The sequence below is a fragment of the Meles meles genome, chromosome 4, assembly GCF_922984935.1.
Source record: "Meles meles chromosome 4, mMelMel3.1 paternal haplotype, whole genome shotgun sequence".
Taxonomy (NCBI): Eukaryota; Metazoa; Chordata; class Mammalia; order Carnivora; family Mustelidae; genus Meles; species Meles meles.
In genome coordinates this window covers 30,840,193-30,863,976 of record NC_060069.1, presented here as the reverse complement: position 1 = coordinate 30,863,976, position 23,784 = coordinate 30,840,193, and the positions used below count along the sequence as shown (strand labels likewise).

At 51.7% G+C, this 23,784-nt stretch overlaps 1 protein-coding gene across 5 annotated transcripts in view; it reads left to right on the top strand.

The window, feature by feature from the left end:
* The window catches only part of TTC21A (tetratricopeptide repeat domain 21A), a 38,799-nt gene that overhangs the window by 10,535 nt on the left and 4,480 nt on the right, over positions 1-23,784 (top strand). Inside the window, exons 7-30 of one of the 5 annotated variants that reach the window (XR_006818026.1) lie at positions 328-412; positions 2,046-2,144; positions 3,111-3,303; positions 5,751-5,848; positions 6,008-6,208; positions 6,921-7,050; positions 8,738-8,895; positions 9,128-9,343; positions 13,171-13,409; positions 14,478-14,550; positions 14,654-14,764; positions 15,120-15,258; positions 15,427-15,530; positions 16,726-16,914; positions 18,023-18,133; positions 18,792-18,873; positions 19,737-19,887; positions 20,122-20,283; positions 20,433-20,613; positions 20,720-20,944; positions 21,423-21,543; positions 21,660-21,737; positions 21,852-21,934; positions 22,528-23,384. Coding sequence is in view for 4 of the 5 variants with exons in the window: in XM_046002366.1 (XP_045858322.1) it covers positions 328-412; positions 2,046-2,144; positions 3,111-3,303; positions 5,751-5,848; positions 6,008-6,208; positions 6,921-7,050; positions 8,738-8,895; positions 9,128-9,343; positions 13,171-13,409; positions 14,478-14,550; positions 14,654-14,764; positions 15,120-15,258; positions 15,427-15,530; positions 16,726-16,914; positions 18,023-18,133; positions 18,792-18,873; positions 19,737-19,887; positions 20,122-20,283; positions 20,433-20,613; positions 20,720-20,944; positions 21,423-21,543; positions 21,660-21,727; positions 21,852-21,929 (3,214 nt within the window). In the remaining variant the exon portion in view is untranslated. Of the gene's footprint in view, positions 1-327; positions 413-2,045; positions 2,145-3,110; positions 3,304-5,750; positions 5,849-6,007; positions 6,209-6,920; positions 7,051-8,737; positions 8,896-9,127; positions 9,344-13,170; positions 13,410-14,477; positions 14,551-14,653; positions 14,765-15,119; positions 15,259-15,426; positions 15,531-16,725; positions 16,915-18,022; positions 18,134-18,791; positions 18,874-19,736; positions 19,888-20,121; positions 20,284-20,432; positions 20,614-20,719; positions 20,945-21,422; positions 21,544-21,659; positions 21,738-21,851; positions 21,964-22,527; positions 23,385-23,784 lie in introns of those variants that run through there. The other 4 variants (XM_046002366.1, XM_046002367.1, XM_046002364.1 and 1 more) reach the window with 4 other exon arrangements.

Here is a 23,784-nt window from a genome sequence, read left to right as displayed (position 1 = left end):
AAATAGGGTGCTTGGGTGGCTCAGTTGGTTAAGCAACTGCCTTTGGCTCAGGTCATGGTCCCAGAGTCCTGGGATCAAGTCCCACATCGGGCTCCCAGCTCTATGAGGAGTCTGTTTCTCCCCCTGACCTCCCCTCTCATGCTCTCTCTCTCTCTCTCTCTCTCTCTCTCTCAAAATAAATAAATAAAAATAAAAATAAATTAAAAAATAAAAAATAAAAGGAGAAAGGGAGAGTGGATATTTCCAGACAATCCTGAGTGGCAGCTGCACCGTGCTAGCCTGGCCTATGAATACTCCCAGTTCATGTGGCTCCTCTTCCTATTTCAGAATTCTAGAAAATGATGAGTATAATATCGATGCCTGCCAAATCCTAGCGGTGCATGAGCTTGCAAGAGAAGGAAACATGACCACAGTAAGTTCTTTCAAGACTCAGGAGTTGGGCTTTGGGACAAGCCCAGCCTGGGGGGAGGCACTTTGAAAACCCCCATCCCCAGCGCCCTGGAGTGTGCTCCCTGGATCTCGGCTCCCTCACCTACTCCTGCAAGGAGGTCAGGGAGTCTGCTCTGGCTTGCTCTTTGGGCAGGCAGTGAGCTTGACTCTGGTTTCGCCCTGAACCTGGGCAGGTTCACCTGGAGAAGCCCTGGGCTCCTCATTTGTAAACTGGAGATAATTCCAACCACTTTGTGAGGTTGGTAGAAGGACTAAGTGGGATGACATGTGGGAGAACTTGGAACAGTGCCTGATTTCGGGAAATGACAGTTTTTTAAGGAGTGGACTGGAACGGCTCAGGTATTGGCCAGGTAGAACCTAGCCCCAGATTTGCTCCTAAGCCCTATAGTTTTTCCAAAGAAACCCAGAACAGTCTTCGAGCACAATCAGACACACCTGGTTTTCTAACTCTTGAAAACCTCATGAAAACTTCAATGCCCAGACAAGTTTTTATTTTCAAGAAGAGTTTGTGTTTCCAGCCATAACATTGCCTTTTTGAATAATTGTGTTGCCTCTGTAAAGGGTGGCAAATCAGGAGTCTGTAAGGGTTTCATGAGGGGAGGAGGAAGCTTCTGGTTCCTTCTGCACAGTTCTGAGTCTCTGGGTTTTGTGGGGTGGGGTGAGAAAGAGGGTACAGTCCATATTTGGGAGGAACCCTCCAATGCCATCTCTGGGTAGGAACAGGAGAATGGGGCCTGTCCTCAGCTCTGTGCATCCCCAGAGCGCTGGGCAGTCTTCCTGGGGCCTGGCCTGAGGGTTAATCCCGGGGGCGGAATTAGCATTAATGCCTGTCCTTGACCCCCCACCTCAGCCCCTGGGATTTACCCCTCTACCCAGGCCTGGCTGCTCAGTGCTAACCTTGCTTGTATCTACTGAGCAGAGTAGTCCTACCCCATCCTGGGTTTCCCTTCTGGCACTTCTTTGCAAAACTCCCCACTCCTGGGTAGGGAAAGGACAGAGGCATCCACTGGAAAGAACACAGGCTTTGGAGTCAGTCACCCAGTTGGCTGAGTGACCTCTGGCAAATTCCCTAACTTTTCTGACCCTCTGTTGGCTAGACTGGAAAGTTCAGAGAGTTCTAGTGACTTTCAGGGTCATGGGGAGGATTCATTGGAGTGAGGGAGCGGCACGGTGTGGAGACTCCCGTCAACACGGAATACAGGCTCAGGGCCAGGGACCCACCACAGCCATCTGCTCTTAGAGCCAGCCCAGCTGGCCGGTGCGCTGCCGGCCTGGGGGGCTGCCGTGTGGGCACCATGACAGCTGGCTCTGGCTCTGGCTGGGGGGATCTGAAAGGGCAACTTCTCTTCACAGATCCATGAACAAAGGGGCGGTGCCAGCTCTTGGCTGAGCAAGGCTCCCGAAAGATCCACCTACCGACCGGGGCTTTAAAATAATACCGGGCTCACCCCAGCCCAGTTGAATCCATGTCTCTGGGGCTAGCTCCTGGGGGTGGGAATTTCTCCCAGGGGATGCTAACGTGCAGCAGGGTTGAAAGCTCTGCCCAACTCCCATTTTCTACTTTTCCTTTGCCTTGTCTGTTTTGTCTCCCACAGGCTACCAACCATGTTAGAAATCTGATTAAGGCACTGGAGACAAGGGAGCCTCAAAATCCAAGCCTCCATCTTAAAAAGATTCTTGTGATTAGCAGGCTGGTAAGAAGGTTCTTTCCAGGTTTTTTGAATCATGCTTCTTGCCGTGTTCCTAAGGGGAGCGCTGTGCCCCCTGGAAGCTGCCTGGGTACCCTGTCCTCCCCTCTCTGGCTAAAACTTGGCTTCTCGGGCTGGTGGCCCGTACCCAGTGGCCCCTAACTGCCTCTGGCCAATGGCTGTATCATGTAGGCTCTGTATCTGGGCCCAGATGTGGCTCAGAGACACTGTAAAGATGAGCGCGATGGCATCTGGAAGTGCTTTTAGAGTAGGAGGTCCCTTATTTGGGGGAAGAGGGAAGTATTATGGCTGTTACATAGCAGAGCCATGCCTGGCCGTGGCTCAGGGTCCCGGGACACCCGACTGCCATATTGTCTCTATGAAAGTGTCCTGGAAAGGCAGGCCTCCCTGTACCCCTCTGACCAGATCAGGTGCAAAAAGACCAGATTGCCAAAAAATCTGCCTCTGTCAGACCCTTCAGCCCAAAGCAAGATTAACTAGAAGGAATCACTGCAAAACCTGAGGTAGCTCCAGGACCTTGGGAACCAGAACCGTGGGGTCAAGTGCCACGGGGACACCATCTTTCCCACAGAGACACAGATCTGTGTCTGATGCTCTCTGCTCATTCTGCACATCAGGCAGGGAACATGGCTGCTCACAGCCTTCCGGGCAACTTCCCATATCAACGGGACACAAGAGCTTCTGTCACCCAGCTTCTTGGTGACTTAGACCAATTACTGTGGCAAGACAGGAGATGGGCCATTTGGAGGGCCCTGTGCCTGGAGGCAAGTTCCACAGATGTGGCCAGGGTGAGGTTCTTTGGAAGCTGGACAACCACACAGACCCAACTGTGGGTCGCATGCAGCCCTTGGGCTCTCCTGAGCAGCTGAAACATGCCCGTCTCTGATGTGGCCTTGTTCAGACAGGCTGCACTGACTGGTTTCCCTAATCCCGTGTGTCCATTCCTCACAGTGTGGGAAACGCCAGGCGATTCTCCGGCTGGTGTGCCCCTTCATGGAGCGTGCATTCGTGGCCACACCCTCCCATGCCCATGTGGCCACAGAGCTGGGCTACCTCTTCATCCTGCACGACCAAGTGAGGGAGGCGTCTCAGTGGTACTCGGAGGCCTTGAAACTGGACCGGAGCAGTGTGGCTGCCTTAACAGGTCTCTGCAGGCTGGGCAGGGTGGCGGCATGGGGGCACAGAAGGCAGGGAGCAGGGTAGCATCCATGGATCCAGAGGAGAGATGCTGGGAAGCCTTCTCTCTAGAGGGTGTGTGAGAGTTTGGGGGTACATTGTAGGACAGGGGCACCTTTCTGTGACATATAAACAGATAAACACATACTCCAACAGAGGCAGAGATGGGCCACCTTAAGAAATAAGTAGACCCATTATTCCCCCCAGAGAGCTCCAGGAAATTCAGAAATTAAACAAAAACAAAAACAAAAAAGAAAGCCAAGCTCAGAGTCATTGGAGGCTGAGAGCAAAATAGGCCATGGGGCAGTGGGGCAGTCAGTGAGATAATGAGATAACATACTGGAGGATTGGTGACAACAGGAGAATGCAATCGAGGAGGCCCTTAAGGGGGGTGGGGCGGGGCAGGAGGTAGCGGGTGGGAGCCCCTGATGCTTCCCACCACCATCAGAGACATAAAGAACAAAAAGACTTGCTGCTCTACACAAAGGCCACATCCCCTGACATTCCCCCACGTGGTTCAGTCCTTCCCCACTTCCTCATTCAGGGGAGACCCTCAGCCAGTCAGCCGGGAGGGAAGTCCACCGGCCTGAATGGCCATCCCACACACCAGCCTGGGCCAGTCCTGTCAGGTGTGTGCTGGAGTCACCCTCTCATCTGACCTGTCTCGGAAAATCAGTGACCTTAACAATTTGGGAAATGTGCCTTAGCTGCTAATACTCATCAGTCTAGTCCAGTTGTAAATTTTTGCTAACACTTTGAAAGAGGGGCCAGGTGGGACATGCAAAGCCACAGCCCTCTGGGGAGTAAAATTAAAGCCAGTTATAGAAAAAGATTTCCCCCTCCCCCACTAAAACACCTCTCATGTTTGCAAAGGCTTTATGTACGGTCAGTACATAAAGAACAGGCTACTGTGAAAAAGGGTATAGGGAACAAAAAAGCTACCGAAAATTAAAAATATGACTGCAAAGTACAGAATTCCATAGATGAGCCAAATGGTGAGATGGATAGTAGTGAAAACCAAGATGGTATAATTAGGAGGACAATCAGGAATAAATACACTGAGAGGACCAGAAAGTACCTATAAAGGAGGAATAGTAAGAATAGATGGATTTGGCTTCCCAAATCTAAAACACATTAGGAAACAATAGTACTTAAGTCAGCTTGGGGTCAGTGCTGGAATAAAGAGGCAGATAAATGGCACAGAAACAGTTCCTGAGAATAAGGTGACATTTCAAACCAACGCAGTGGTAGGTTTCAACAAACCATGGCCGAACGTCTGGCTATCCAGCATGAAAAAAGTAAAGGGAAGTTCCTATCTCACACCATACTCAAAAATAAACTCCAGTTTATTGGCTCAGTTGGTAGAGCACGTGACTCTGGGTCTCGAGGTTGTGAGTTCGAGCCCCACGTTGCAGGGAGGGGGTGGTGTGTAGAGATTACTTAAAAAATAAGCTCCAGATGAATTAGATATTTAAACCTAAAAATTCAGTTGGACTTGTCTTCCCTGGGGGAAACTCAGAGGCTGGAAGGGAAAATATGTAAAAGTTTGAAACTAATGGATGGCAAAAGACACTGAAGAGGTAAATGGCAAACTAATGGAAAATGTTGGCTACAAAGGATTAATCATCTTAATATATAAAAAGAAAACAACCCTGAAAGAAAAACAGGCTAAAGCTACTATGTACAGGATATTCATAGTAGAAAAGAAAAAGGCCATTCAATATATAAAATATATATAAATATTCCTTTTCCCTAGCAATGAAAAAAAAGTGAATTCAAATGAATTACTGTTCACTCTTTAGACTGGCAAAAAGTAAAGCATATCTGCGAGGTTGTGCAGAAAAGACACTTTCAAGTTCTTGGCTGTAATATTCATTGAAATGTCTCTGGAGGACAAGTTGGCCTTACCTGTTAACATTTTAGATATACATGCCCTTTGACCCATCAGCTCAACTTCAGGAATTAGAACATGGGAATATGTTTACTGAGACCTTGCAACATTTAAGCGTCAAAAGCAAACTAAATATGAGATGAGGTGTCCTTCAGTGGGACGCAGTCAAATGCAGTATGGAATCCACAGGGGCATGTTATGTTGCCATTAGAGAGAAGGGGGTGGACGTGTATGCACGGACGTGTATCACGTAGATGTGAACACATTGCTAACAAATGAATGCTTAGAAAGATGGTCAAAGGACTAGACTGCAAATTGTTAAGGGCGGTTACCTGTGGGGAGAGATCTGCTTCAAGCTAGCGTGTGAACTAGGGATGTTTTTCCATATTGCCTCATGCTTTGACTTCTCTATCCTGAGCATGCATCACCCTGCCTTCCGCTGTCGCATCTGTGCCCCTTGGCCTGCTGGCCTGCTGGCTCCGTGTCAGTGCTGGCTGCTCATGCTCGTTCTATCCCGGGTCCAGGGATCATCTGGTGCCAGATCCTGGACGGCCACCTGGAAGAGGCAGAGCACCAGCTGGAATTCCTGAAGGAGGTGCAGCAGTCCCTCGGGAAGTCTGAGGTCAGAGCCTTCTGGGGCGCATGGGTTCCTCCAGCATTGGGTCGCCCCCACCCCAGTTTCCGGTATCCAGCACCCCACGTGGCCTGGACTCCTGCTTCACCCTCGCCTACCCACTGCCCAGCTGGCGTTGGTGCCAAGAACTACACCTGCCTCCCACAGGTGCTGCTTTTCCTACTGGCCCTCCTGGCATCCCGAAAGCACAAGGGAGAGCAGGAAGCCACTGCCCTCCTGAAGGAGGTCGCAGAGCTGCACTTCTCCAGCATGCAGGGCCTCCCCCTAGGCTCTGAGTACTTCGAAAGACTGGACCCCTTCTTCCTGGTCTGCCTCGCCAAGGAGTACTTGTTCTTCTGCCCCAAGCAGGTTAGTGGAAGTCCTGTCCTCATGGTGGGGGTCAGGAGCGTTGGTATGGACAGAGGCAGGGACATCACCTGGCTGGCTACCAGGCTGCAGTGTGCTCTTGTGGCTGGGGAACCCCTTCTCCTCTGAACAAACTTGAACATGTAGCATGTGAACCACTTGAGAGTTGTTCCAGTGCAGATTCTGATGGGTGCGGAGTGGGGGGAGGGAGTCTGCCTCTGGAAAGAGCTCCCAGATGATGCCTGTGCTGCTGATTGTCCAAGACCACCCATGGAGGGGCAGGGCACACTGGACTGTGCCCCTGCCTTTATCCTAGAGAATAACCAGGCTCCTTTCTCCAGCAGTCTTCTAAGAAGTCTATTAGCCTTTACTTGTTTGTCTGCTTTACTCGTTGGCCTGTTTTCCCAGCTAGCCAGGATTCCCTGGGGGCAAGGATCGTGTCGCCCCCAATGCCATGTCATGAGTTGTCCTGCAAATATTTATCAAGTGCACTAGCCACGTGCCAGATACCAGGTTAGGTACTGGGGACATGAGAGCGAGCAGAGCCAAGTCCCCCGCTCTCCAGAGCTTGTGCTCTAGTCCTGGATGGCACAGAGTGCCATAATAAACACCTGGAATGAGGTAAAATTCCTTCACCGAAATAGTGCTGTCTGAGAGCTTTAGGTGTCTGGCTGGCACGGGGCCAACCGTACAGCCAGGCCCCGTGTTCCTCCAGCCCCGGCCACCAGGCCAGATTGTGTCTCCGCTCCTTAAACAAGTCGCCATGATCCTGACTCCTGTAATCAAAGCAGCGCCAGCGCTGATTGACCCCCTGTATGTGATGGCTCAGGTCAAGTACCTCTCAGGTGAGTCCCCGCCTCCACACACGTATATACACACACATACATACACAAACATACACACACACACACCCTCACTAGGCCTGCCCGCATCTCTGGCCTCCAGCCCCCTGAAACCAGCCTGATGTCCCTGGCCAGCAGGGGTCTCTCCCACCCGGCCTACTGTTGGTGGCTTCTGAGCTCTGGGCCAGGTCATCGTCCCTGAACTTCCATTATACACCCTGGGCCTCGCTCATGCTGGGCTCCGTGAGTCCTCCAAATAGGCAGAAATTCCCTCATGAGGTTTGCATTCTAGTAAGGGGAAATCGACTGTAAACAGAGTAACAAAGCACACTTGTTTGTTAGGACTTAGTAAAGCCATGGGGAAAACTAAAGCAGAGGAGGGGAGGCGGGGCGGCAGCATTGCAGGTTTTTTAAAGGTGGTCCCGAGGGCCTCATGGGGAGGTGAGACCCTGTAGTCTTAGGGCTTTCAGAGTCTCAGGGTGGTCAGAGCAATATCCTTCCAGCATCTTCCATCTCAAGGCCCAGGCTCTGGAGAGAAAGAGGGGGAAAAGGGAGAAGCCTTCCTGGGAGACTTATTGTCCTCTCTGAGTACTCTCCCCTGGCAGCCTTGTAACCCTGTCTTCCTGGAAGACAAGCTGATCTCTGGTGTGCTGGGGGCTTCCGAAGAATCCCAAATGCCAAGGCATGGATCGGCCTCCGGCACTGCCTTGCATGGGTCAGGCTGCACAGAGCGCTCCCCCACCTTCCTCCTCCGGCTTCCCAGTGTTTCTCTGGGTTCTGGGCTTACCCACAGTTTCAGGGGCTCCTGGGTACGAGGCAAGGGCAGGAGCACGCCCCCAGGGATGCTGGCAGCTGCCAATAAGCAGGTTTAGGGCCAAAGCCAGGTCTCCAGCTGCTTCAGTTGCCATAGTGACATTTTCACACTTCTGCAGCACACAAAGAAGGAGCAGGGAGTCCATGCAGGTGCTCCCCACCCGCCAGGTTATGGACCCTGAGCAGGAGCTGTTGAGAGATGCAGAGGAATGCAGGACCCTCCTACCAGCTCAGTGTACCCCACTATTGGGCTTCCCACTGGGGCTGCAGGGAGACCCCGTACCACCTAGTGCTAGATCAGAGCTCAGGCTCAGGAACCAGTGGTCCTGGAGTTCAATGCTGACTTGGTTCCTTGTAAGCTGAGTGACTTAATCATCACTGGGTCCCAGACCTACAGCTCAAAGACACCAATAATACTGCCAATCTCACAGGGCTGGGCAAATATGAAACCCCCTTTCTAAAGATGCTTTGCGTGTGTTGGCCATAGTGCAGGTGTTTTGTAAGTCGGGGCTGCTATAGTTACCGTTATTGTTAGGTTTCACTCTGCTCTGAGGTGTGGGAATCAAGACTTAAGTGTTCCCTGGAGCTTCCACACAGAGCAGTGACGTGACTTAGCAGTCTCCCTGAGGGCTGCAGAGAGAGAGAGGAGGGGGTCACACCATGGTTCAAGTTTCCTGGCTATTGTCTGGGTCAAAGCACGAACTGTAGTTCTGATTTTAAGATGAGAACGCCGAGTGAAACAGGGTAGACCCGGGTCAAATGGCCAACTTGGGTATTTCCGGGTAATGGGACTTAGAAACTTCATTCTGCCTTTACATCCTGGGCCCTGGGAGTCCACTGGGTGCCCTGGATGTAGAGGTCTGTTTCTCATTTCTAGGAGAGTTAGAGAATGCCCAGAGCACCCTGCAGCGCTGCCTGGAGCTGGACCCTACCTCCGTGGATGCCCACCTCCTCATGTCCCACATCTACCTGGCACAGGGCAATTTCGCCATGTGTTCCCACTGCTTAGAGCTAGGCGTCAGCCACAACTTCCAGGTGGGGTCCTCTGTGCCCAGCTGCCTGCTCAGCACCCCTCAGCCCACCCAGCTGCAGCCCCCTACTTGCCCTGGGAGGGTAGCCTCAGGCACTCCCTACAGCCTGCAGACCCTTCTGCTGGCCAAAGGCAGGGGCAGGCTCAGTGGGCTTCTGGAGCTTTCTGCAGGCTGTGTACTGTGAGTCACAGCAGCAGTAGCGCGCTGGAGCCCTGTGCTCCTCTCTGCTCCTCTAGGTCCGAGACCACCCCCTCTACCACTACATCAAGGCCAGGGCCCTCAACAAGTCTGGGAATTATCCAGAAGCCATAAAGACCCTGAAAATGATCATAAAATTGCCAACTCGGAAGACAGAAGAAGGCAAGAAGTTCCGCGGGCCCTCCGTACAGCCCAGTGAGCGGGTGTCCATCTTACTGGAACTGGCAGATGCCCTCCGGATGAATGGGGAGCTGGTAAGAAATGCCATGCTCTCTTCCCTTGGGACTGAGGCCTTTGGAGGTCCAGGGTCATCAACCCAGGCTCTCTGACTCTGGCTGGTGGTTATTTGTGCTATTATTTGAGCCTTTATTCATTTGGGAGCACATCATACCCCTGCCTAAAGGGTTCTATGGCTCCAACTGCCCTCAAGGTAAAGCCCAAACCCATTGAGTCCTGCCCGATCTGTCCCCTGCCTACCACACTGTCCCTGTGAGGACATGCAGGCAGAACAGAGAGGCCCATGAGGACAGCTGCAGCTAGCTATGCAGAGGGAACCAGGTAGAGTGCCCATGGATGCCATCATCACACCACAACCTTTATGAACTCTGTCCCCTTGGAGTTTTGTGGTATACAACATGGTCAACTGTATGAGGCAGCCCTGGGGCCTTAAGGGGCTGGCTAGGCAAAGGCGGGGAGCACCTTAGCATCCTATGCAGTTGTAAAGGAGCAGCAGAGAACAGAGAGATGGGTGGTGGGAGGGGGGAAGCTGCCTCCAATGCTCCCTTGGCCCCACTGACCTCACTCACCTGCCCACTCTCCAGAAAGGGGTTTGTCGGCAGAGCTTCAAGACCATTTCTGCGATCCCCCAGTACCGGGGCATCTGGCCTCCTGTGATGACCCTGCCATTGAGAAGGAAAAGCCCATGAGGCCCTTTATCCTTAAAGTTAAAAATTGCCTTTGGAGCAAAGATGGGGATGCAGAAGCTTGTTTGTGCTTCCCTCCTTTAAATCTGCCAAAGGGATACAAGAATTGCAAGTGGAGAAGGAATCTCCATCTATAATGAAATTAGGGGAGTGCCACATCCTGAAAAATCTGATTCAGCTGGTCATTGATTTGGCTAGAGACTGAGGGCCAGCTATATGTCAGGTGCCATGTGGGGGCTAGGGATAGAAGAGAGCAGCTAGCAAGGGCCCCGTCCTTTCAGAACTTTACATCCGTGGGGGAGAGAGAAAGAAGGGTGCCTGAGGTCCCTGCATTTGCTTGAAACTTTCTGAACCAGACATGTGGCCAGCCAGGAAAAGCAGGGGCATTCTGCTTTTGGAAGGGGAGGACCACAAGACAAGAACTCTCTGCTAAAATGCCTCCTTCCTTCTCTCTGTCCAGACTCCTTTCTAGGAGACATGGGCCAGAGGAAAGTAAGGAGGGAAATGACCAGAAAATCAGTTCTGCCACTTGCTTTGCTAGGATCTGTAGACTGAGGCCTTCCCTGTGAGCCAGGGGTTCCATCCTGACCCCAGCTTCTCACAAAGTCTACCCCACAAGGGAGGACCCACAGGAAGCTCAAAGGAAATGGGCTTCTAGGGCAGTTGTGCTAGGCCCTCTCCCTCTCCAGCCTTGCTAATAAGAAAAGGGAATGAGAATGGCATTTGAGAATGAGCAGCGATCAGAAGGGGTCCAACATGGTGGTTATAGGAAAGGAAGGAGGCAAGCGAGGGAGGAAAAAAGAAGAGGAGGGAAGAAGGGAGGAAAAGTAAGAAGGAGGGAAGGGAAGGATGGGAGGGAATGAAGGAGGGCAGGAAGGAAGGAGAGAAGGACAGAAGGGAAGAAACAGGAGAGGGGAAACAAAATCACAAGCCAAAGACAAGTGAGGGTTACACTTTGGGAGAAAGTATTACACAAAATAGAAGAAATATTAAAAAAAAATTTTTTTGTGGACTCAATGAAAATAAAAAGAACATGGACTCTTGTAAAAACCAGCTCAAAGCAGAGCACCAGAGATCCACAAAGGGGTTCAGCTAGCCAAGCTACAGGAAGCAGTAATCTCATTAGTCCCCCGAGAAAAAAAAGAAAACGGCTGAACCCTTGCTGAGGCTCTCTGATGGGAGAAAGGGTTGAGAAAATCACTGAAGTGATTTGAGAGGATGGCAGATAAGAAAGAAAGAGGCAGATAACCAGCCAATGCAAAATCACTGTTTCTGCAGAAGGGAGATGAAATGGAACAAGGGAAACATCAGAGAGGTACTGGGAGAACGATTCCTTTAGGGAAGACATGAATCAGTGACCCGGAAAGGCACTCTGTGCTGGAGAAATAGCAGTAAAATATTAAGACCAAGAAATATCCTAATAGTAATACCCTAATGAAGTTACGAGAATCAAGGATTCACAATGTCATTGAAGGTTCTGACAATCATCTGGGAAGGCAGCATATTACCCGCTGTAAGAAAAAAGAAATCAACTTGGCCTCAGACTTTTCCTCAACTATACTAAATTCAGGGAGACAACAGAACAATACTTATAAAATGTTGAAGGGGTTGGGATGTCCCCCAGGATGTGGATGTCTTTCATATGTGAAAGCAATAAAGGATTCTCTAAAAAATTGAATAACTCCAGAATTATGGTGTTAATTAAAACTTTTTGAAAAACCTACTTGTTGATATAATCCAGACAACCAAAACACAAAATAAATGAAGTTTTTACAAGTGGGAAAAATATGAACTGTAAAAGGACGCATAGAACTTATCTAAATAAATCTAAATATAATTACATTGAAATAATTACAGTCATTTTGACTCAAAGCCAGCATAATAGCTAAGTTCTTGAAATAAAAGTTATTAAAGTCAAAATAATAATAGTATCCCATAAAAAATTCAGGGAGGAGGATGTGAAGAGAAGGAGTTACTGTATGCGATTTTTTTCCATCTTTATAGAGTGCGAAATGAAATATTTTCACAAAATGTTTCTTGATAGAACGATAACTCTTGGTAGAATTTAAAAGAGAATATTTATACCACATTTTTTAAGAGTTATGAAGAAAGGAAAGCAGAACCACATGTAAGGCAGAAATGAAGCTGAACACAGCAGCATATAAAAATGAAAACAACAACAAAAAATATGAAAACAAAACAAGTTGACAGAAAACCTAAGAACGTATCTGTGATAATAAAATTGTAAATGAAATAAATGTGCTTATTAAATAAAAGAGGCATTGGAGTGGTTTAAACAAGTAAACAGAAGGAACCCTTACTATCTATATTTCAAAAACCCAAGGATCCAGAATGAGAGTAAAAACATGGTACAAACATATGAAGCAAACAAAAAGAAAGCAGAGATTGAGGAAGAAATGTCTGGTAAGACTGAAGTCAAGTCAAAAAGCACCAAAGTAAGGAAAGAGAGGCACTTTGTTAAAGTAATCAAGGGTATAAATATAAGGAAGAAATAATTCAAATAGACTTTTATGTACCAAATACCGTAACATTAAAATACTTTTGGGGCACCTGGGTGGTTCAGTCCTTTAAGTGTCTGCCTTCAGCTCAGGTCATGAACTCAGGGTCTTGGGATAGAGTACTATGGGGTGGGGCTGGGGGCTCCCTGCTCAACGGGGAGTCTGCTTCTCCCTCTGCACCCTCCATTCCTGCGTGAACGTGTGCACGTGCATGCGCTCTCTCAAATAAATAAAAATAAAACATACCTTTGACCAAAAGCAGGAAAATTCAAGATGTGTCCTAGGTCTCCAAAAGGAAGGAATTGCCAACAGACATTGACATGCTAAGGAACAGGCTGGTTCTTACAGTTGTGGGTTTCTGTACCCCCAGGTCTCTGAGCACCTTCCCCCTGCCATCCCCCAGGAACAGTAGTTTTGGACACTGAAGGGCCGTCTCTCCTTTCTGCCACTGGAACCTCTCTGCAGGTGGATGTGAGCCATCCTCCCCTTGGCTTCCGTATAGCAGGACGCTCCCAGCTGTCTCTGTTTCCTTTCTCTCCAGTTAGGAGTGGGAAGAGGGATCACTTAAGTCTCCTCCAAGAGGTTTCAAGTGTGGTGGGCGACAGCTAACAGAGCGTCTTTTGGGTTCCCATGTCCCAGCATGAGGCCACTAAGGTCATGCAGGACGCCATCAATGAGTTCAGCGGCACACCAGAGGAGATCCGCGTCACCATCGCCAACGTGGACTTGGCGCTGAGCAAGGGGAATGTGGACATGGCACTGAGCATGCTGAGGAACATCACGCCCAAGCAGCCCTGCTACACAGAAGCCAAGGAGAAGATGGCCAACATCTACCTGCAGACCCGCAAAGACACCCGCCTCTACATTGGCTGCTACCGGTAAGCTCCAGGAGGCAGCACCCTGACAGCCGCGTTTCCGGTGGTGTTTTAGGGAGTGTTTCCTCCAGATTGTGTTTCTTCCACCTGGGTCTCCAGTGCACGTCCTCCAAGTGTGTTAGATGCCAAGTACAGAATTTCCTGTGGGTCAGAATTTGAGTGTGCTGAGTCAGTCAGGCCGGCTCATTGCTGAGATCTGAAGACCCGGATCCAAATCTGTCTTGCTTGGCTGCCCTGTATGGCCCCACATTCTGGCGGGAACCACGGGAATGCGCTTCTGCCCCGGCCCTGTCTCTGCCTGTCCCTGAAGAAATGTCCAGTGACTTGATGTGGCCAATGAGAGGTGCAGGAGGGTGGAGAGCTGGGGTTAGAAGCCCTATATGATTTGACAGTGGGGGCATAAAAGTACCTTCCTAGCCCCTCCCTCAAGCAAAATTCTGCCTAAGCAATCCAGCTGGGAGGCAGTGCTGGGGGGGTGGGGATGAGGGAGGCGAAGCCAGGAGCAGTGAGAAACCAATAAACAGTGGAGTAAAATGGTCACATGGAGTTTTAGAAAGAGCAGGATAGGGGTGCCTGGGTGGCTCAGTTATTAAGGGTCTGCCTTTGACTCAGGCCATGATCCTAGGGTCCTGGGATCGAGCCCCACATTGGGCTCCCCACTAGGCTGGAAGCCTGCTTCTCCCTCTCCCACTTCCCCTGCTTGTGTTCCCTCTCTCGCTGTGTCTCTCTCTGTCAAATGAGTAAATAAAATCTTTAAAAAAAAAAAAAGAAAAAGAAAGAAAGAAAGAAAGAAAGAGCAGGATGCCTGCTTATGCAGAGGGGTCTGGGAGGGGAGCGGGGGTTGGGAGTGGAGGCCAGAGGAATGGGTGGAAGTTCTGGCATGGTCCAGAAAACAGATGAGGAGAGCCTAGACTAAGGTGGCTAGCGTGCACAGTGGGCTTTCAATGAGTATTGGGTGATGAGTGAATGGATAAATGAATGAATGAATGGATTAGTGGGAAAGAAAAGGAGATGGATTCAGAAACATGAAAGATGCACAGGTCTGAGCTAAGTTTTTGTTTGCTTTTGGAGGGAGCTGTGTGAACATCTGCCTGGTCCCCACACCAGCCTGCTATTGGGTGATGCTTTCATGAACATTCAGGAGGTGAGTGAAAGCTTCATGGCCTTGCCATATGGCCCTCTGATCTCATGTCTCCAGTGGGAGAGAAGAGACACAGAGAGAGACCTCTGGATACTTTCCCCACCAGCCTGAGAAGGCCTTGGAGGTTTATGACGAGGCCTATAGAAAGAACCCACACGATGCATCCCTCGTCAGCAGGATTGGGCAAGCCTATGTGAAAACCCACCAGTACACTAAGGTCAGGCTAGGTTGGGGTGGGGAGGTAGGGGTGGGGTTGGGGGAGACAGCCCAGCAGGGAAGAGGGAGGAGGATGCATGGGTAGGGGGTTCAGGATGGGAGGGATGTGGCTGCATTTCCACCCTAGTTCCCTGCTGAATGGGGTACCAAGGCGAGAATTCAGAAACCAGCCACCGTTTATCGCCCCCCTCCACATACACCCACCCAGCTTGAGCCCTCTGCAGCTGGGAGGGCCTTTCCATCTCAGGCTTCTGTGTTCTGCGGGGACACACAGTAGTAGTCACTGAGGGGAACCCGGTGTGAGGCACTCAAGGGTAGAACCAAACCCAACGCCAGTATTTCCCATTTGCCCTAAGGCAATTAATTATTATGAGGCTGCCCAGAAGATCAGTGGACAGGACTTTCTGTGCTGTGATCTGGCTGAGCTGCTCCTGAAGTTAAAGAAATTCAACAAGGCAGAGAAAGTTCTGAAACAAGCACTGGAACATGACTCGGGTGAGGCCATGTCCGAAAGTCTCTCCCCCAGCATACTGTGCCCCCCACCGCCCCTCACACTCTCTTCTCCTGCAGAATGATGCAGGGGTCCTGAACCCAGTCCCCTCCCTCCCCCATCCCTGGCTTCCCAGGGACCAGAGAACACTGATTTGAGTTTCCATTTTGCAGTCAAGGATATCCCATCCATGATGAACGATGTCAAGTGCTTGCTTTTGCTGGCAAAGGTTTATAAGAGTCATAAAAAAGAAGACGTGATGGGAACTTTGAACGAGGTAATTGACAACAGACAACAGACTCAAGCAAGCTCTTTATCTGCCATTTCCTGATGGGAGCTATAAAAGGAAGGCTGGTCTAGAAGGCTTGAGGGCTGGCCCTCAAAAGAGGACCTAGGTTACACCTCAGGCCTCTGCCTTCCATTTATCCCCACACCTGTACTCTTCATTGATGGTGCCCCAAAGTGCCTGAAGGCTGGCTGGGCTAGGCTGGAGAAGGCAGGGAGGAGGAAGTGCCCTCATCCTCAAGGATGCTAGAGGTGATAATACTGGACAACGCCAGGAGCTCCCAGTCACTGAATGCTCTGTGGTGGGTGCTATACTAGGCTTTTTGCTTTCTTATTAATTCTCACGGTAGCCTTTGAGATACAGCACCAGGACGTTCCTGCTTCACAGATGAGGCTCCAAGAGGTTAAGGAGTATGCTCGGAGTCTCACTGCTAGTAAGTGGTGGAGGTGAGGTTGGAACCAGGTCTGACCTGATCCAAACAAAGGTCTTTCCCCACCCAGCTGCCTGGATGGGACACTTCCTGGCCATTCCTGCCATATCTTCCTCCCTCGTTCCAGCAAAGGCATGGTCTGCCACTTGGGGGAAGGGGTGCATTCTGCGGGTGTAGGAGCAGAGCCCACTCTCTGACTGCTTGAGATGGTTTATGCCCTTGTTTCCCACCAGATTCCCACTCTCTTTTGGCTCTTAGAAATCCCAAAGCTTGACCCTGGTGTCTTCAATCTGTCTTCTTCCGATGCTCCCTGGTTACTCACTTGATCATTTTATGTCCTGTGGGTATTTGTGAAGACTGCCTCAGAGTCCCCGCTGGGCAGTATTCAGAGCAAACGCATCTGTCAAAACCCAGCCCGCTCTGAGCACCCGCTCTGGGCTTGTGCCAGCACAGATTAGACAAGGAGGCAGCAGGGTGTGATGGAAACAGGTAAACAAGGACAGTACACTAGAGTGTTTTGTTTGGGTGCCTTTGCTTCTACTCCCGCCCCCAAGGCAGAGCCAGTTTGCCTCCGGAGTACTCAACCAGTGGCCTTGCCTTTCCAGAGTGACCCAGATCTGTTCAAGGGCACTTGAGATGCCCTTTCTGATAATATGCTGACACAGAAACCAGAGAGTGGAGACCGGTTTTGAATTGGCCTGAGATCCAGCACATCAGGCTCTGAGTCTCTGATCCTGACTTTACTGGTCTCCCCAGGCCATGGACCTCCAGTCTCGGATACTGAAGCGTGTTCCACTGGAGCAACCAGAAATGCTCCCCTCCCAGAAGCAACTGGCAGCCTCCATCTGTGTCCAGTTTGGGGAGCACTACCTGGCAGAGAAGGAGTTTGCCAAGGCAGTGCGGTCTTATAAGGATGCCCTCTTCTACTCGCCCGTTGACAATAAGGTGGGGTCTTCAAAGCCAGAGCCTGCCCCTTCTCTTGGGCCATGATGCCTTGCAGAGTTTCCTGCCTAGGGGCAGAGGCTAGGTCCTTTCTTGTACCTCCCTGAGGACCTGAGGTATAAGGGCCCTGAGACCCCTGGTGTGGGGAGCCTGCTCTAGCTGACCCTGGGGCCCTCGAACCAAATCTGGGAAGCCTCACTTTGGACAGCCACTTGTGGGAGGTGGAGTGGGAAAGATGCTGCCAAAAGTCATGTTAGTCTGGCATTTCTGGGTCCCCCTTGGAGGTGGTGAGACAGTGAGAGCTGTGGCTGCCTGGGGTCTTTGGGCACAAACTCAGTCTAAGCTTCCAAGGAGGTTTAGGGTCATGAAGGTGGTGTGGCTTTCCAGAGACAATGGTGGGTGGAGTCCATACAAGGAGAACGGAGAAAAAGCTTAGTGGCCCAGCCATTCATTCATTTAACAATCATTTGGGGCACCTGGGCAGCTCAGTAAAGCATCCGCCTTTGGCTCAGGTTGTGATCACAGGGTCCTGGGATCGAGTCCCACAGGCTCTCTGCTCAGTGGGAGACTGCTTCTCCCTCTCCCTCTGCCTGTTGCTCTGCCTGCTTGTGCTCTCTCTCTTTCTCTTTCTGTCAAATAAATAAATAAATAAAATATTTAAAAACAACAACAACAACAAAACATGCACTCGTTTAACAAATGTCTCAAATGTGCCAGGGACAGTGCTAGAGGCCTGGGAGATGGTGGGCCCAGACCTATCCCTGCCCAGAGACTGCCTCAGGGAGGGGGCACAGATGAGTACATTTGCAGTTCCAATGCTACACGATATGTGCCTGCATGTGGGTCTGCACACCGTGGGAACTCAGAAGATAGGCACTTGCTCTGCGTCTGGGGCACGGAAGGCAGCCCAGAGATGGTTAGGTCAGAGCCAGAGCTGGAGGAGAGGTACAAGTTATACTTAGTTAGTAAAACACATGGTATGATTGGAGAACTGGTAAAGGAAAAGAGGAGGGCCAAAGACCTAACAGAAATGGGTGATGAGAGCGGGAGACATCAGCCTTGGAGTTTCCCCTTGATGCTCACTGGTCCGTTTTGTCTGGTCTTGTCGCAGGTGGTGCTGGAGCTGGCGCGGCTCTTCCTGCTGCAGGGACAGCTGGACCTGTGTGAGCAGCACTGTGCCACCCTCCTACAGTCTGAGGAGCACCACGAGACCGCCTCTGTGGTAGGAGCCCCCAACCCCAAACCTTCTGCATGCCCTCCCCAGGCTCCCTGTGACTCGGAGGGCTGCTTCCCAGCCCTAGAACTCAGTCGCCTGGCTGCCCCGCCCACAAGGGCTGCCAGGCAGAGGGGATGAGGTGCGGGGCCGCTGCCCTTCACCTGGTAGAGGTGGCAGCAGGGACCACGTCAGTCTCCTGGGCCCATCCAGGGGAAGGTGGGAGGGGGAACCACACCTATAGTTGGTGAAGGCAAGGGTGGGACAGGTTCCTGGGTTTAAAGAAGAGTGTGGGAAAAACCCTCTCCTGTCTGACTTCTCTCCTCCCTAACACCTAGACAGCTGCCAGGGCCACCCCGTAGAAGAGGGGAGCCCTCATTCCGCCCCCGCTGCCTGCAGCTGGCAGTTCTCAGACACGGGCGGAGAGGCTAGTTCTGTTGCAGCCTGTCAAAGGGTCCTTCTGGTATCCAGCCCTGGGCTTTTCTTCCCATTTACGTCCTCTTCCCCCAACCCCAGGCAGGCCTTCCTTCTGGGCTCCTCCTGTGGCCGCTTCTCCCAGTGCCTAGAGAAGCTTCCCCTGGAAGTGCTTTCTCACCTGCCCTGCTTATCCCCACCCCTGGCCAGCCTACCCACCAGGGAACTCCGGGCACTGTGTGTTTTCTGACAGATGATGGCTGACCTGATGTTTAGAAAACAGAAATATGAAGCTGCTGTCGATCTCTACCACCAAGTCCTGGAGAAAGCGCCAGGTAACTGCCTGCGTTACGACTGGCTACATCAGTTTCCACCCTGCAAAGACTGTTCTCCCTTGAGAAGGGTGGGCCCTCTCCCCTCCTTCCTGACCAGGCAGAGGAAGCCCCTTCCTCTCTGATTGTTCCCAGAGCGGCAGGAAACTGATAAAGCTCTGATGGAACATGCTGGCCCTTCCCGAGTCCAAGGGGCCAGTTCCTGGTCTCAGGCAGGACAGCACTTGGCACCGGACCCAGGAGAGCCTCTATCCCCACATCGTAGTCATTGGACTGGATGTGGCCCCCTTCTGAGGTCACAGCACCTGGAGGTGACTCGAAATTCTCCCTTATGGGTAGCTACATTTCTCCCTCATTGCAGTATCAAACCACACTCTTGCTGGGGTAGGGACCATACCTGATGCTCAGACTAGAGCCCCTGGAGGCCCAAAACCAGCTCTGCCTAGAAGCCCAGCCGAGGGCAGCTATTAGGAGTGCGGATCCTGGAGCCAGATGGCCTATGTCTAACTCAAGCTCTTCCACTTACCAGCTGTGTAACCTTTGGCAGATAACTTCTTTGTGTCTCAGTTTCCTCATCTGTGAAATGGGAAACATTGGTACCCCGTTGTATAGTTAATATATAGGCAAATTGCTTCATGCCAGATACTGTACAAGTGTTAGCTATTAGTACTAATTTTCAGTGTGATGATGAGAATTCTCTCGACTGTGGAGACCAGTGGAGACATTGAGGCTGCTGGGATGCCCCGGCTCAGCCCAAACCAGGCAGTGTCTGCTGGTCCCCTCCCTTCTCCATGCTATCTGGCAGCACCCAAACGGATGTAGCTAGTGGTTATCACAGCCTGGAGATTTCTGCTTTCTTATTTCAGACAATTTTTTGGTACTGAATAAACTAATTGATCTGCTGTGGAGAAGTGGCAGACTTGAAGATGCCCCTGCCTTCTTTGAATTGGCCGAGAGGATGTCCAGCCGCATTCCTTTGGAGCCAGGCTTCAACCACTGCCGAGGCATGTACTGCTGGTGAGTTGGGGGGGTGGGGGGAGGGGGGGTGTCGGTCCTCACGATCTCCTGCAGGGGGTCTTCCTAGCAGACACGCGGGGCTTCTGCAGAAATTCAGCGTGCAGATCAGGGTGCGGAGAGAGCAGCGATCCAGCCCTACTATGCACAGACCCAGGGAGTGGTCCCTGCAAGTTCCTGCCCTCCCTGGCCCTCAGTTTCCCTCTGGTTCTTGGGTATTTCTCTTCTCCGCCACAGGCACATAGGGCAACCCAACGAAGCACTGAAGTTCCTAAACAAAGCGCGCAAGGACAGCTCTTGGGGCCAGAGTGCTACCTACTACATGGTGCAGATCTGCCTGAACCCAGACAACGAGATCGTGGGCGCAGAGGCTTTTGAGAACCTGGTGGCTGAGAGCAAGTAGGGGCCCGGCTGACCTGGGGGCGGGGGCGCAGGGGCAGGACCCCGGGAAAGGAGGGTAGAGCCTCGCTAGCGGCAGGGTCCAGGCCAAGTGAGGGCCCCACAGGTTCCGGGGTTCCGGTGTCCAATGGCCGCAGCTCCACCGACAGGAAGGGCTCGGAGCAGCATGGTGTGCGCACCGCGGAGAAGCTGCTGCGTGAGTTCTACCCGCACTCGGCCCGGGGCCAGACCCAGCTGCGACTGCTGCAGAATCTCTGCCTGCTGGCCACCAGGGAGAAGGCCAACGTGGAGGCGGCGCTGGGCACCTTCATCGAGATGGCGCAGGCCGAGGTGGGCCGGCGCGCGAGACGGGCGGCGCGTGGGGCGAGGCTGGGGGCCCAGCGCACTTACGCCCACTTACCCACCCCCTAACACCACCCCCCCGCCCCGTGCGCAGAAGGAGAGCGTCCCTGCCCTGCTGGCCATGGCACAGGCCTACGCGCTGCTGAAGCAGGTCCCGAAGGCGCGCACGCAGCTGAAGCGTCTGGCCAAAGCCCCGTGGGCGCTGGATGAGGCCGAGGACCTGGAGAAGAGCTGGCTCCTACTGGCGGACCTGTACTGCCAGGGCGGCAAGTTCGACCTGGCGTCGGAGCTGCTGCGGCGCTGCGTACAGTACAACAAGGCAGGGGGCGCGCCGCCATCTGGGGGAGTGGGGACGCCAGGTGGAGGCAGGGCGCAAGGGGCGCGTGGGCGTCGGGGGCAGAGGAGGTGCGGGTTAGAACCTGATGAGAAGAGGCTGGACAAAAGAGGGCACATGCACGCTAAGCAAGATGGGAACGGAACCGGGGGCGGGAGTGGGGAGGGGTACCCGGCTAGGTAAGAGGAGGCGGGCAGGGTGGGGAAGCCAAGAGAGATGGGAAGGGCTTGAGGGGTGTGGGGGTCAGAGCTGGAGGGCTGTGGGGGAAGGGGTCATGCCAAAGTCGGGGTAATGTAGAGGGGGCACACAGTCTGCCCCTCGCAAAGGTGGGAGATGCTACTGGAGACCCTGAGAGGTTAGAGTTAATGCAGCTCACCACCATCCTTCCCCCCCCACCCCACCCAAACCCTCCTCCCTCGCGGGTTGTACCCTATGCTGGGACCCGGTGTGGCTTTCCCTGCAGTCCTGCTGCAAGGCCTATGAGTACATGGGCTTCATCATGGAGAAGGAGCAGTCCTACAAAGACGCAGCCACCAACTACGAGCTGGCCTGGAAGTACAGTCATCACGCCAACCCTGGCATTGGTAAGGCAAGCAGCCAAAGTGCATGTGGGTGACCTGGGCACTGGGCAGGAGGACCGTCACCCTGGCTCTTGGGTGGTTAGGGTGCCACTGTCTGTGTTCCCTGTGCCCCTGGACAGGCTTCAAACTCGCTTTCAACTACTTGAAGGACAAGAGATTTGTGGAGGCCATTGAAGTCTGCCACCATGTAAGCCATTGTAAGCCCCTGGGATACATTACAGGTGGGGTGGGGGGCTGGTGCTGTGGCCTGGTCCTGGTGCAGAGATGTACACCCCTGCCTGATGCTCTACCCCTTTCTTCCTCTGTCCCAGGTTCTCAGAGAGCATCCTAATTACCCCCAAATCAGAGAAGAAATTTTGGAAAAGGCCCAAGGGTCTCTGAGGCCCTAGCTGTGGTCAGTGGGAGCCAGGGTGGGTGGAAGCCATCAAGCTACAGAAGTTTCTTGGAGGGGTTGGGAAGTGGGGCAGGGGAGAAGAGATTCAGAAAATGACATATTCTTGCCCATTTCTCTATTGTGTGTGGTTTATTTGAATCATGCCTCATCTGGTCTAAGGGCATCCCAAAGCTTTGTGTTTTTAAGGCACAAAAGGCACTTTTGCTCTGAGGAGGAGAGGGATCCACCAGCCTAACTTATGCTGGGCTCACTGGGCACCTTCTGTTGGGCTCCATTTTTATTCCAGACTCTGTGAGGGAGCAGAGGGGAAAAAAGAGGTGGTTTGGGGAAAAAAAAACAAAAACAAAAACAAAACTTCCTACAGCTATTTTCATATTATTATGTCAGTTTATAAATGCCTCCCCTCTCCTATCTGGTCTTCGGACCCCCAGAGCTCAAGTTGCAACTCCCCACAGCATCCTGCCCGGCTGGGGCACAGACAGGACGACCAGCTCAGAAGGTCCCACAGCTGAGGCTGTGTGAGGGAGGCCATCATCCCATAGGCTGTGGAGGCCCTTGGCTCACTCTGTCCATACATTCTGTCTCCTCCCCAGGTCCTCCGCTGGCCTCTGCTGCTCCTCACTGGTTTGGGACAAACCCGATTACCATGACTGGCACAGCCCAAGAAAAAAATAGCTCTCACTTCAGATTTTCTAAAAGACACTGACCAACAGATATATCCTCCAGAAACCTTTTTCACACCTCAGAGGACAAAAGCAATGGTCTCTATTTAGAGGAATTATGTTACTTGTAACTGGCAAGAGGGTGGCAGAGGTCACTTTTGCTGCAGCTCCCAACATCTCTCTCCTTGTTTTTCATGATGCCAGTAACAGGCCCAGTTTGGCCTCAGAGAGAAGGAACTCTCTGGTCACAGGACTGTGACCTTCCTGAGAGCTACTGCTCTATGGACTTCAGTGTCCCCCTCTGTGGTAGGAAACTAGATGAGATGTGCCTGTCCCCAAACCATGATACAAACCCCTGCCAATGATATACAGCAAATAGTTTACAGTTTAATAACCATGTGTTTAAAAATCATTGTTACATAATAGAGAAATAACTAGCATGACAAAGTCATGAATTCATGAGTGCTGTTACTCAGAATGGTTCTAACTTTTAAGCACATCGATATAATTGATATAAAGCAAAATACTTAGTATGAGTAGAATGCAGCAAAATTTTCAAGAGAAGTTGTCCAGTGATGACAGTTTGGGAACTGGACAGGTAGGGGTCGCGTTTAGAACAGACAGAATTGTCCTTGGTGGTGGCTGAGCCTTGTCTTTGTAACACCCCACTGACCACATGTATGGCCTCTTGATCTGAGTCAGTGATCTGGAATGCTTTCCCCAGGTTACTACCATTCTTCCTATGGGAAACCAGTCCCCTTTATTAGCATCTGCTTTACAATCTGGTTTCTTGGGGCGGGTTGTTGAGAGACAGGTTTGTCTGTATGGAGAATGATGCTGTAAAGGATTGTACATTAATCACATTTTTATTACTGTAAAACCTAAATGGTCTTCATTTATCTTAAAAAAGAAAAAAAAAAGGCCAGGAAGTGATCTTGTTGCCCTACATTGGGAGGGGGTAGGTTCAGTCCTGCCATAGGCTATGTCCACGGTTTATGAGCCTGTGGGGGCTTCCAGTCAGGGAACTGGAGCGGCCAGGAGCTGCTGTCCAGACCCCCAGGCTAATCAGAGCAGGGCCTCGGAGCCCTTGGAGAGACCCAGACTTGGAATCATGCGTGCTGAAGCAAACTCTACAAGAGAGTTCTCAGCTGAGGACCAGCAGCAGGGAGACAGAGCAATGGAATGTAC